Genomic DNA, 13,488 nt, shown 5'->3' with positions numbered 1-13,488 from the left:
GTTTCACAAAAAAATCTGGTGTGGCGCACTCTCCTTGCCGTTAAGAAAATTGATCACCTGACGCTAGTGTACTCGCGCGTCTCAAGTCTACTATTCAAAGATATGAGACAGCTGGTGATAGGTCAATAACGAGGGAAACACACGAGGTCTGCTATCTATTCGTAGTGAATGATTTAATAGAACCAACAGTTGCCAACAGTTTGCAATATAATAATTACATTTTCTCGGATTTCAAGCTTATTTTCAATTCTAGGTGGAAATGTTACTGGACATTAATTGCAGAGATTTTCATGCTCAATCTTTTCCACTTGAAATTTTTTGTTTAAATGTATATGAAGGCTGATAATTGAGAATCTGAAATCAAACTTTGCATAGATGGGGCAAAGCTCCTGAAATTTTTACAGATATAGGACTTGTTGCAGTTGATAGAGCTTATCAATGACTATTCCAGGTATAAATTTGATCAAAATCGTTGGAGCCGTTTTCGAGAAAATCGCGAAAAACCCTGTTTTTGACAACATTTTCGCCATTTTAGCCGCCATCTTGGATTGCATTTGATCGAAATTGTTCGTGTCGGATCCTTATAGTGTAAGGACCTTACGTTCCAAATTTCAAGTCATTCCGTTAACTGGGAGATGAGATATCGTGTACACACACACACACACACACACACACACACAACACACACACACACACACCAATACCCAAAAACCACTTTTTCGGACTCAGGGGACCTTGAAACGTATAGGAATTTAGAAATTACCTTAATTTTTTTCGGAAAGCAATACTTTCCTTACCTATGGTAATAGGGCAAGGAAAGTAATAAGAGGAGCCTTGTAAAGTATTTTGCAATGTTTTGAGGGAACCATTTCCACCGAAGGCGAAACTCATAGAAAATTCAAAATTATTAGTACAACATTTCCATACTAAATAGGTAATTCAATATTCTAATCTGTTTTATTTTGTTGATTATACCTTTGGATTTTGACTTCTATAATTTCACAAAGATCGAAGTTCTTATAACGTAAAATTGACTATATTATATGGAAAACGAGTATGAATTCATGTGCTATGCATGCTATTCCATAAAAATATTTTTTTTAATATCCCTCCATTTTGTAAAAAATGTTTAAGATTATGTTATGAGCACATGATAATAATAATTGTATTTAATGAAAAATTATAGTGGAGACATTAGGTCAACTTTCATTATAACTTTGAAAAGAGTACATTTGTAGAAGGCTCCTTGTATCATAAATGAATAAATATATGATACATTAAAAATCCTTTGTCAGATCGTATAAGAATAATTATTGCATTTCAAAATTATAATTAGTTGCTTAGAAACTAATCATCCACTACAATCATTTTACGAATTCCTCAAAGCTATAGGAAGTAAAATAATATTATGAAGCTCAAGCTAACAATCTCCAAATGCAAAAGCAAAATTCGTGGGAGGTATTTTCGGAGCGTTCCCTGCTTTCTAATTTACGTAATGATTTGAAAAGCATGATATTATCGGAATGTATAAGAATATAATAAATTGAGAATCGGGATCAAAAAAGGATTAAATACCATGAGTTAAAACGTACACAACCATGAAATGAGAAGTTCACACGATATTTTTTATCAAATTAAACTTGGTCTACTAACAATGTTTTTCTATGAAACTGCAGCAGGTTGTCTTCCAAACGAGATGACACGACAAATTTCGGCCGATTTGGCGCAAAGAATGACCGCAGTAGGCCTCCTGTGTCCTTCGTCATTCACAACTGGAACACCAAGCAACTCGAAGAATGAGAAGGAGAAGCAAAGAGGTGCAGAATAAAAAGACGAAAAGTGGTGAACAAAAAGAACAGTGAAGAGAAGAAAGCAGCAAGCTATTATACGACCAGTCACCCCCTCCCCCTTCCAGCAGGACGACTATTTGTCTAGCAGCAGGGGGGAGGGGTAGCAAGTTTGCTTCTCCTCTGAGGATCGGCTATTGCTGCACTGTTCTGACAAATTAGACTGCGCTCTTGGTCAGGACAACTTCTTTACTGCCTTCGCGTAGTCACCAATATATATCTATACTCATGAATGTTGTCTCCAATGTGAACCAGCAACCACTATATCTGTATCTAAGTAAAGCTTGAATGTAGTGCGGGTGGTATAGATGCCTATGGTTTCACTGTCCACATTCCTAATAAAAAATCATCAATAATGCCAGCATTGAAACAATGCTAAACGTTTGGAGCGAATATTATCGCTACCGTATTGGAACAAAAAAATCATTAAATCACTACAATACAGAGTTCAGTCTCAATACCACATAATTTTACACCACAAGTTGGTTATTGATGTCTGAAAAAAATTATGAGCTTTTAATGGTATGACCAACTTCAAATCAATCTAATGTATGATGAATTATCCAGGATTCGAATTAAATTGAAATATCACTTCACACTCAAGTTTACTTTAATGAATGACTGTATTACAATATAGATACTTTTGATTCAGCGCTTGAAAATCAAGTGGACTGGATTTCAAGAAGATACATGGATACCTGGAAGATGAATTATCCAGGATTCGGATTAAATTGAAATATCACTTCACGCTCAAGTTTACTTTAATGGATGACTGCATTACAATATAGATACTTTTGATTCAGCACTTGAAAATCAAGTGGCTGGATTTCAAGAAGATACTCTTCATGGTTCTCTAGTATGCTTGGAATGATGTTCCTCAATCTACACATTCTTATAAATCGATAAGGAATACTGTTAAGCCCTGCACGCACACACATCGATTTTTGTTCGTACGATATTTTGCCGTCCTTATGAATTCCATCAGATTAAACGGAACTTGACAAACATCATCTGTTTGAAATCATCTGTTTAATCCAATAGATTTTATAAGGACGGCAAAATATCTTACGAACAAAAATCTGGTGTGGCGCACTCACACAACTTTCCTTGCCGTTATGAAAATTGATCACCTGACGTTAGTGTTCCCAAGCACCTCAAGTCTACTATTCAAAGATATGAGACAGTTGGTGATAGGACAATAACGCTGGAGACACACGAGGTCTGCTATCTCTTCGTAGTGAATGATTTAATAGAACCAACACTTGCCAACAGTTTGCAATTTAATAATCACATTTTCTCGAATAATTTCAAGCTTATTTCCAATTTTAGGTGAAAACGTTACTGGACATTAATTACAGAAATGTTCATGCTCTATCTTTTCCACTTAGAATTTTTTGTTTAAATTTTATCTGAAGCCTGATAATTGAGCATCTAAAATCAAACTTCGCATAGATGGGGCGGAGCTCCTGAAATTTTTACAGATATAGGACTTGTTGCAGTTGATAGAGCTTATCAATGACTATTTCAGGTATGAATTTGATCAAAATCGTTGGAGCCGTTTTCAAGAAAATCGCAAAAATACCTGTTTTTGACAACATTTTCGCCATTTTAGCCGCCATCTTGGATTGCATTTGATCGAAATTGTTCGTGTCGGATCCTTATAGTGTAAGGACCTTACATTCCAAATTTCAAGTCATTCCGTTAACTGGGAGATGAGATATCGTGTTCACAGACGCACATACACTCATACACACACACACACACACACACACACACACACACACACACACACACACAACACACACACACACACACACACCACACACATATACAGACCAATGCCCAAAAACCACTTTTTCGGACTCAGGGGACCTTGAAACGTATAGAGATCTAGAAATTGGGGTACCTTATTTTTTTCGGAAAGCAATACTTTCCTTACCTATGGTAATAGGGCAAGAAAGTAAAAATCGATGTGTATGTAGCTAGCCTTAGACAACATATTTCTGTTCCACTGAAAAGCAGAATCGACGAGTGGTTTTCCATAGTTTTCTTACAAAATGAAAGAAAGTGGTAAGTGATCAAGTTCCCTACGATACTATCCTATCCTATCCTGAACCATCTTCCAATAACTTAAAAACTCTGCTTTTCAATAACAGAGTATCAGATATGGTGAAAACTTCTAGCCTCATTTAATCATATCCCCATACACGTGTAGACCTATAAACTCTATTAGTCGATGATCAAAGATCTAATTCGGTCTCTATTGTTGGACTGTTATTAATTATTACTGTTCCCATTGCCTTGCAGATAGTGGATTGTGAAATTTCTAAATTTTTTGAATGAGACAAATCTAATTTCCAAGCAATATAGAAGTTTGAGGTGATAGTTCATCAGTGGAGAGTAATAGCAATGTGTCGAAATAGATAAGAAAGGGGGACGTTCAACCCGGTTTTAGTCAAAATAAGAATGGGAGCATAACTAATGAATGAAGCAAATATTATCGTTGTGACGTACTTTTAGAAGCGCAGTGATCGCTGAGCGATTCTAGGGGATCCACTGATGGGGAAGAGGAGAATAAGAGTGAGAGGGAGGGAGAGTGAGTGTGAGGAGGAGGATAAAAGTGGAAAATATTAGTGGTAGGATGAAATGGAGGAAGAGGGGTCAAGTGTCATAGGGTGAATCTGATAACGTCAACACATTCATCCATATTTGGAACCAATGATTGAATGCCTGCTTGGAATGTATTATTTTGTTGAAGTATAAAAATAATTTCTTGATCATTTCTAAATTTGTAATATAATCTGCTTCATTCGTAGCTTTGTGATTCAAGTTTTCATAGAGAGTGGAAACAGAATCTAACTTCAATAACACTATTGCATATCTTCTTCTTCTTCTTCTTCTTCTTCTTCTTCTTCTTCTTCTTCTTCTTACCTTCAAGGATTGAGCTTATATGCCTGTTCCAACTCTCAATTGATTTTTGTATAATGCGTTAATTAATGATTACTCTAATGAAAACTATTATAGTTCTAATGTTATACTGTAATAGTTCTATAGAGAACTATAATGAGTACTATTATTCAGCGAAAATAAAATTCTTCGACATTCATGTCATACGCATAAACTCATTTCCCAATTAAATAGATAATTTAATAATAAATGTTCTGCCAGGGACTATAAGAAAATGAGTATTCAAATATTATTCTCAATAGTTTTCTTTTCTCCCTACAAATCCAATGAAATTTGGCTCAAGCACATTTTGCTAAGAAAGAACTGTGTTTAATGATATCCTCAATTTGATGAATGATTCATTCTTGTTTACAAATTTGAACGTATCTTATGAGAGAGTCTAGTAATGATAGCACTAGTATAATAGCCCACCAAATATTAATGGAGATTACTAAATTTCTAAATTATGATCTTCTGTATAATGTTGGTCGGTTCTTAATTTTATAACGCTCCCGTATCTTCCAAAAATTCCAATCATGTCGTGATATTGATTTTATGATAATCTCCAGATTTTTTCCCAGTAATTTCCTTATATTCTCCAAGTGTAACGGCTAAATTTGAGAAGTAAAGATGAGTGAGTGCAGCTATAGAAGGCTAGAACCGCCCAACCAAACAGTATCTGTGTTCCCGCTATTGCGTCCAGTGGCAGATCTGGTTTATTGAGTATTCATTCAACTTGGTCCAGAACAGAATTCATTAATCTTACAAATCGACTTTATCTTATCCTGTCCCCTTCGTATGCTTTTCCTCAGTCTGTATGTATTGGTAATCAATTATTCATGAACCAATGATTTATAGGGGATGAGACAATCTACATTGAGTATAATTTCTGCTTGATTTACCACCACTAGAATAATACAATGAAAGAGAGGTTCATCGAGGGAAATTCTTGCAACAGTATAATAGGTAAGTTATAGTATTTTGGATGCCAATAATATGAAATGATCATAATTGAATCGTTAAAACAGCTAGTACTAATAGGCTCGTTCTAATTGGCTTACCAAAGCGGGTTACGCTAAGAACGTAGAAAAATATACATAAAAACGGGCCCCTGAAAGAGAGAGGGGAGTGTTTGTTCAGATTCTCTATGTGATTCAACTGAAATTGTAATGTATTGGCACTAAACTCCAATCAAATTCAATCACCGTAGAATGCAGTCATCTATTGAAAGAGACTGATAACTCTGTGATGACAACATTTTAAAGGTAGTTGAATTCAATTAGAATTTTATGCAACTGACTCTATAAGTTGTGATGCTTCAATTCAATTTTCAACCAATTATCATATGCATTACGAGGAAATGTAAAGGTGCGTACAGATTCACGCGCCGCGAACATGAGCTGATGCCAAGCTTTTTATATCTGTATCTTACAGTTTCTGTAAAAATACAGATATAATCAGCTGATTAAAAGTGAATTGCTCATGTTCGCGGCGCGTATATCTGTACGCACCTTTAGACGTACACTAATCTGAGTGTATACATTTTTTATCTATGTAGGTATTTGGAGTAGAAGCAAAACTCATGTCAGTGAAAATATGGGTTTAAAGGTTACAAACTACGTAATCCGAAGAGATATTATACTAGAAATTTCTATCTAGGATAAAATAAAATTTTCAATCATGATTATTTTCAAACTCTTAACGTATGCTGTAAACTTCATGGCGTATGGTTCCCCACCTCAGTTTATTCCTCTCCACCTTAGTTGAAAACTATTCGACCAACACAACCATTCCGTAAGTATGTGAAGTGGCAAAAAGAGAAAAATGGAAGGAACTTGCTTTACAGTCCAATTACAAAATGAGCTATAAGCTGAGCTGTTCTTCTGTCTTGGAGCGGTTCTTGGAAGTGCCTACACAGGAAGGTGCGAAAACGAAATTAAAAGTTATTGCTCTCTCTGGAATGTTTAGTCTTTTCTTTTTTCTGTCTGCGGCTAAACTTAAGAAAAATCCATTTTCTCTCTTACTGGTTGAAAAATCAATGGAATTTGTATTGAAAACACTATAATATTTGCGCTGAAAAAATGAGAAATTCTATAATATTACCAAAAAGCAAAAAGTATATAATATTCTTCTGTTCATAGTTTATTTTTTCTATGCTACCACTATTGCAGTGTGAGGAATATAATTGCGATTCCATCTAGAAACCAAAAATAGAGTATTTCATTGAACAAAATGTGTTCATTCATCATCCATGTTATCTTCCATGATACAAATTTGTCATACTAATCATCTCAGCATCCTTGCTAACAAAGTTTGCCATTCATTGCATTCTCTATTAACTTTATCGAGGTTTCTCTTCCTCTTTCGCCAGAAGCTCGTGACGGAAATGTTAGCTAATCTCAAAGAATCCATGAGAAAATAGCAAAATCTGCCTACGTTCTATGATAAAGTCGTTAAGCCTAGAATGAGAGGTTATACTATTTCATAATATATCATTCAGTGCCTCAAGTATTTTATTTTCAATATTTTAATAATAGAATGAATTAAACATGACATGGATTATTTTATGAGAGTGAACAAATAAAAATAAGTAATTAAAATTGAAAATGTATTCACTAAAATACCCTAAGTTAATCTGACCTAAGACTGAGATTACAATCTTTATCTGGGGTTAATAATTAATATCTTGATGAGATTTGGAGATTCTTATCGTATGAGAATGATCTCATTGTAATATTGAATTACAGTAGTTACTTTGAATTAAATTTAATGACAGTAGGTCAGCCAGGTCTCAGAATTCCTTCATATTCCTCATTTATCTGGAAGTAATATGTGAAATTTGTTGCATAATTAGCTGTTGTACTGTAATTTATTGTAGATTCGTGTATAGACCGGAATGTATTGTGACTTAGTTGAATAAATAAATTTGAATTGAATTGAAATTGAATTTGAATGAATATAGTCTAGTAGGAGAGGTTAGAAGGGCGTTGAATATAGCATAGAAGAGGATAAATGTTTTGGATACTGAGCATATTTTAAATATGACCAAAGAAAAACAAAAAAAAAAGATGTATGACTTCAGTTTAGAGTAATGAATATAATTTTTTTACATGAAACTTATGATTCAATCCACCAAGTAAGAAGTTTGAAGATTTCTTAATTTTTATTCAAGCTCAACTGAAGCCAAATTATATTCATCACCATCAATTGTGAAATTCACTATCATAATGCAATATAAAAGTACGAATTGTACTTGTCTTATTGTGATGTTGAGGGAGCATATTTGGGTTTTTACCTGTTGCTCCCATTGTGAAATAAATAATTGACCGAGCGAAGTGAGGTCTAAGATTCAAGTCGACGGTTTGGCATTTCTCTTAATGTTTAAATGTTTATATGTTGCACATTTACGGCGAAACGCGGTAATAGATTTTCATGAAATTTGACAGGTATGTTCCTTTTTTAATTGCGCGTCGACGTATATACAAGGTTTTTGGAAATTTTGCATTTCAAGGATAATATAAAAGGAAAAAGGAGCCTCCTTCATACGTCAATATTAGAGTGAAAATCAGACTATAGAATTATTATTCATCATAAATCAGCTGTCGAGTTGACTATAAATTGCATGCTATGACGCATGCAATTCAATATCTCAATGTAACTTGGTAAAAAATTAACAGCTGTGTAGACTATGAATTGCATGTCTCATTGAATGCAATTTTTATGCACTATTGAATAGGATGCAAAGAGCTTATAACTGCTCGTCTGGGCGCCTATAGTGTGGTCCACGTTATGACGGCAGTGGATAAAGATAGAAGAATAGCGATGCCGATTCTCTGCATTAATTAATTATATTTCTACACTGTCAAAAACATAATTGACATCGTTCTGGACCTAGAAAAGGATAGTACAACCGGCTTTGTCGAATGATAGACAAGGATAGCAAAACCAAAGTTGATCAAATACTGTCATTATAACGTGGACCTCACTATAGATGTCTTCTGGTTTTCTCGCGCTAAATTCTGGAAAGCGTTATATGATAATTAAATCTTGTGTAAGCATGATCTGATCAAATAAATAGTTAGTGTATCAGAGTGGATGTGCTTATGGTTTGGGACATCGTTATAACTGCGCGAGGTCTACTGTTCACAGAACTACTAGTAGTATGATAAGTAAATAAATAAATATGATATTATCAAGTCTCATGATTTTATGAATCGATTTCATGTTTCAATAAAGCCAAAGAAACGCTGAACAATTCTCAGTCCCACACAAAGAGACGAAAATCTAATTTTTACAGCAGGGGTCCGTCTATTTTTTCTACATTCAAATTGAAAAAAATTCTGAAAACAAAACATTTGTTTGGTAATTGGAGAATTGGAACGCATGTGTTACTTCAGAAGCGGGACCCTTTGAAAAGTCAACAATAATTATCATTTGAAATAGACTTTCCAATTAACTCCTGATAACTTGACGCAAAATTTATTAATTATAAATTTGATTTATTGGTTCGGTCTGAACGTCAAATAGATAACACGCATCACGCAACTTCCTACTCAGTTCATTCAATATTGAATTTTTAGATGTGATTGAAAAAATTGGGTCAATTATTTTTTATTTTCATGGAAATACTTAATGGGATTGGGTGAAAACGTTTTAAAGCTTATCAAAGACTGTTGCTGAGGATTTTATTCCGAGAACTCTGACATCGACGAAATTCGTAGACTTCTTCCAATAAATCCATAAAAAACAAATTGTTGTAATCTCTCATATACATGCCAGTTGACATGAGTTGATAAATCATGAAAGGTTATTTATTACTTGCATTATTTATGGAAAATCTATCTGCCTTTCAACAATGTAATGAATTGTCTTAAAATATTAGGTCTGTTGAACTATTTATGGGCGGGATTTATTCCAAGAACTTATATGGTGGGAGGAAAGCGAATCAATTACAAAATATGTTTCACTTCGAAGATCCTTTATAAAATTGCATATCCTTTTTATCCTCCCTGATATAATTTGGTAATCATAATTGATATAAATAAGGGTGACATTATATCATTAACAGTAAACAGCACCAGAACTGACTTAAATACACAATAATATCACTCATAGGAATTACATGGGTTGAAATAATTCAAAATGGAAACGTAATATTGGTTCGCTTTACCAGAAAGTACAGTGAATGAGACTGAGCTATTGGGAATAATTTTTTATCACCGATTCAATACGTTCAATTCCACGACAAAACCGAAGAGAACTCCTATTTTTTAGTCATCCTGAACTATTATTTATATTGGTGATTTGTACACACTAATATTCCACACAGTAGGACATTTTTTTCAGATAAAATAAACTAATGAACCATGCAAACGGAAGTTATAATCCACTCCTTGAGTGAGAAAAATATAACCAAGAACATGTCATCAGATAATCCAAGTTCTTGTCAATTGAGATTGTGAATTATTCCATTATTATTATTAATTTATCATTCTAACCTGATGAAATATGGAATTCAATACATATTCCTTCACGGAGCGGATGAGCATGATGTACTATTTGTAACCTATAGGCTGCAACATGACACTTGATTTTGATGCAAAACTCCCATTGACTCATGAATAAAATTTATGTCTTTAAAAAATACAATGATAATTATTTGTTCACCGTATAATTATGGAAATTCAGGTATTATTTGAAGGTGAGGTCATGCTTGCAGAGGTGACCAAACCCCCCCCCCCACCATGCCAACGAAGTACCCCCACCACAAATTTAGCTCCCAGACACCTAAAAGAGGTGGTTTATGATTTATTTTTCCAAGTTGATTAGACTGTTCAAATTAAGGTTACAGAAGTAGAGTCTAGTGAAATGCAGCTGTGTAGCCTACTGTCCAGTATAAAATAAAAGAATAAGTAAAGAAGTAATCTTATGTGGATTGAATAAAAATTGGAGCGTGTTAGTCCAAGATAATATAGCATTGCATATCAGGAACGGATAGGAATTTCGATGATCAAAATGAATTAACGGAGTCGAAGAATCAATGTATGGTCATAATCCATGGTGGAAGTTTACGGTATCAACAAAACATGTTGGAACCACGTGCTTTCGAGTGATTGGATAGTTTAGTTTAATTTTTGTCACATAAAGCTGTGTATAATCGAGCAGAGCTCGCACAGCATGTGTCACGTTGGATGGTGTTGGATGTGCGTAAGATGCCGATATCAATGTGATCCGGTAACTTATGAATATGAGATCCTCCAATTTATACGATACTTATCAGAAAATATAACTCATGTAATGTCCTATGAAAAAATTAAAAAATAAACTTTATGATGCGTTCAGAGGTAAAACGATTGAAAGGGCTAAAACAAGGTGAAAGTAACAAAATTACATTCCGGTAGAGTATTGGGGGATAAGACTCATTGGTTAGCGTACCGTGAATCAAACATGTATAGCATCAAGTGAAATTTTAGTAGCAGTTGAACAGTTAATGTTGAGATGAGTGTTCTTCAAGATTTACTTCTGTTATCAGAAGAATGAGGAACACACCGTGAGTTATTGCTGATTAACCCTTAGCAGTATGATTAAAATTATTCAACATTCAAACTACCAACTTTTGGACGCGAACTTCAAGGTATACTACAGCATTAGATCGAAGGGTTTGGCTGTATTGCCTCTTATTGCCTCTTCCAATATCATTTCTATAATAAGTGATTTTGTACAGATGGATAAATAAATAAATGAATGGATAAATTTGGTTTGAATGGCATGAGAACGAAATGGTGAAACTACTGACAAAAACATGCATGTCAAGTATAGTATTTGTTAGTTATCACAGAGCAGTAGGCCTACAACGATATTATGTTCGGAAGCAATTAAACTAAGTTACTGCGTTGAGGATGCGTTCTTTAACCCAATAATCGGTTATGCCCTATAACCGATCGTCACTTTTGAAAGATGCTAACATGTGATACAACAATGGTTGAATTCGTCGGTCAAGTTTCAATAGAATAGATTCGAACATTAAGCATTTGATACCTAGGAGAACACACTGTTACTGGGAACATGGTGTTCTTATCGATCACATGCAGGCAAACAAGTTTAGAGATAGAATGCATTTGTCAAGGTACATGGGATTACAATGAATAGATTATAAGTTGGGGAGGTGTTTACCACGACAGTATACTCAATATAACACTGTCATCACATGCATTCCTCAAGATACATGTAAATCAAATTTAGTTGGGGAGATGTTTACAACATAAAGTATATTCAATATAACACTACCATAATATGCAATGCATTCCTGAAGATACATGTAACTCAAATGTACGGATGATACGTTGAGGAGGTGTTAACCACGACTAAATATAACCCTGTCATCTGGTGAGGTTAGGATGCAACACCTACAACTACAGGTAGGTTTGGGCGGTTGTTTACCGATCACGGTATTCACCTAATACTATGACCACATGTAATCTAGTGAGGTTAGGACGCAAGGATGCCCACAACATAAGGTAGATAAGTTTGTCGGTGTTTTGGTGTGACTGACCGACGGTACAGGCTAGAGAATGAAGAATAGTGTACTCACTGCTTCGTTGGAGAGTCGCGCGGCGTTGAAGAGCAGCAACACAATCAGGACGAAGCTTTGTGGCATAGCTGAGCGGCGCTGAGGCCATGCATCTGACTGAGGAGTTCCGATATTCCTGCTCGTGGTGGATGTTTGTAGGAGGCTGCGGGGCGGGGAGGGGCTGGGGAGGGATGGATGGGAGGGGTGCGCGGAGGAGGCGAGATCCTCAGAACGGTGCGATCGGCAGTGGTGTGCCGGCTAGGATCCGAGCGCGAACATGCGACCGTGGCTGCAACGGAGGTTAGTACCAAACCATCTCATCTGCTCTCCATCCTCAGTGTTGTTCCCTGCATGTCAAACCTCTCCACTTCTTCTTCATCTCCTTCGTCCTGCCTGATGCCGCTCTGTTGTGTTTCTTATTCTTCTCGCCGCTGCAGGACTCTTCTCATCTCTGGCCTCTGTTTCAGGATACTCCTCTGGCAGTCGGTGATATGGTTAACGTTGGGATACACAGTAGTTGATGCTCAGGTGAGTGAGTTATTCAATTAATTCCAGTGCAAAATCTGTAAATGTTCCAACTCCGATTCTGGTGACAAATCTGTGAATGTTGTAACTCCGAATCTAGAGGCATATCTGTTAATGTTGTAACTTCGATTCTAGTGACAAGTCTGTAAATATTATAATTCCTTTTCTAGTGGCAAATATGTGAATGTTGTACCTCCGATTCTAGTGGCAAATCTGTAAAAGTCATAGCTCCAGTTCTAGTAGCAAATTTATAAAAGTTGTAACTCCGATTCTAGTGACAAATCTGTAAATTTCAACGTCCCGTTCTGAGACAGATTCTTAGATATCAGTGATAAATTTTTAAATGCTTAAGATCCGTTGTTGTAAACTTGATTTCAGTGATAAATCTGTGATTATTCGGATTATAAGATACCGTATCAGTGATGTTTGTGTAACTCCGATTTTAGTGACAAATCTGTAGATCTCAGTGATAAATCTATCAGTAGTAACTCAGTTATGAGTTATTGTAACTCAAAATGAAGAGCAAAATCGGTAAATTTATCTGAGATTTTTAAATACTGACTATCTGTGAATACTGATGATCTGTTCTTGTAATTCGAA

General features: G+C 35.2%; 2 protein-coding genes across 4 annotated transcripts in view; one reads left to right on the top strand and one right to left on the bottom strand.

Annotated features, from left to right (window-relative positions):
* LOC111049236 overlaps positions 1-12,525 on the bottom strand; it is a 130,335-nt gene extending 117,810 nt beyond the window's left edge. The window contains exon 1 of the mRNA XM_039422735.1: positions 12,385-12,525. Within this exon, the coding sequence (XP_039278669.1) occupies positions 12,385-12,450 (66 nt within the window). The 5' untranslated portion in view covers positions 12,451-12,525. The remainder of the gene's footprint in view (positions 1-12,384) is intronic.
* Positions 12,526-12,572: 47 nt separating this feature from the next.
* The window catches only part of LOC111049060 (collagen alpha-2(IV) chain), a 76,795-nt gene continuing 75,879 nt past the window's right edge, over positions 12,573-13,488 (top strand). For 2 of the 3 annotated variants that reach the window (XM_039423238.1, XM_039423237.1), the window contains exons 1-2: positions 12,582-12,663; positions 12,831-12,891. In XM_039423238.1, coding sequence (XP_039279172.1) covers positions 12,641-12,663; positions 12,831-12,891 — 84 coding nt within the window. In that variant the 5' untranslated portion in view covers positions 12,582-12,640. Of the gene's footprint in view, positions 12,664-12,830; positions 12,892-13,488 lie in introns of all 3 variants that reach the window. The other variant, XM_039423239.1, reaches the window with a different exon arrangement.

The sequence above is a fragment of the Nilaparvata lugens genome, chromosome 3, assembly GCF_014356525.2.
Source record: "Nilaparvata lugens isolate BPH chromosome 3, ASM1435652v1, whole genome shotgun sequence".
NCBI lineage: Eukaryota > Metazoa > Arthropoda > Insecta > Hemiptera > Delphacidae > Nilaparvata > Nilaparvata lugens.
This window is presented reverse-complemented; position numbering and strand designations above follow the sequence as displayed.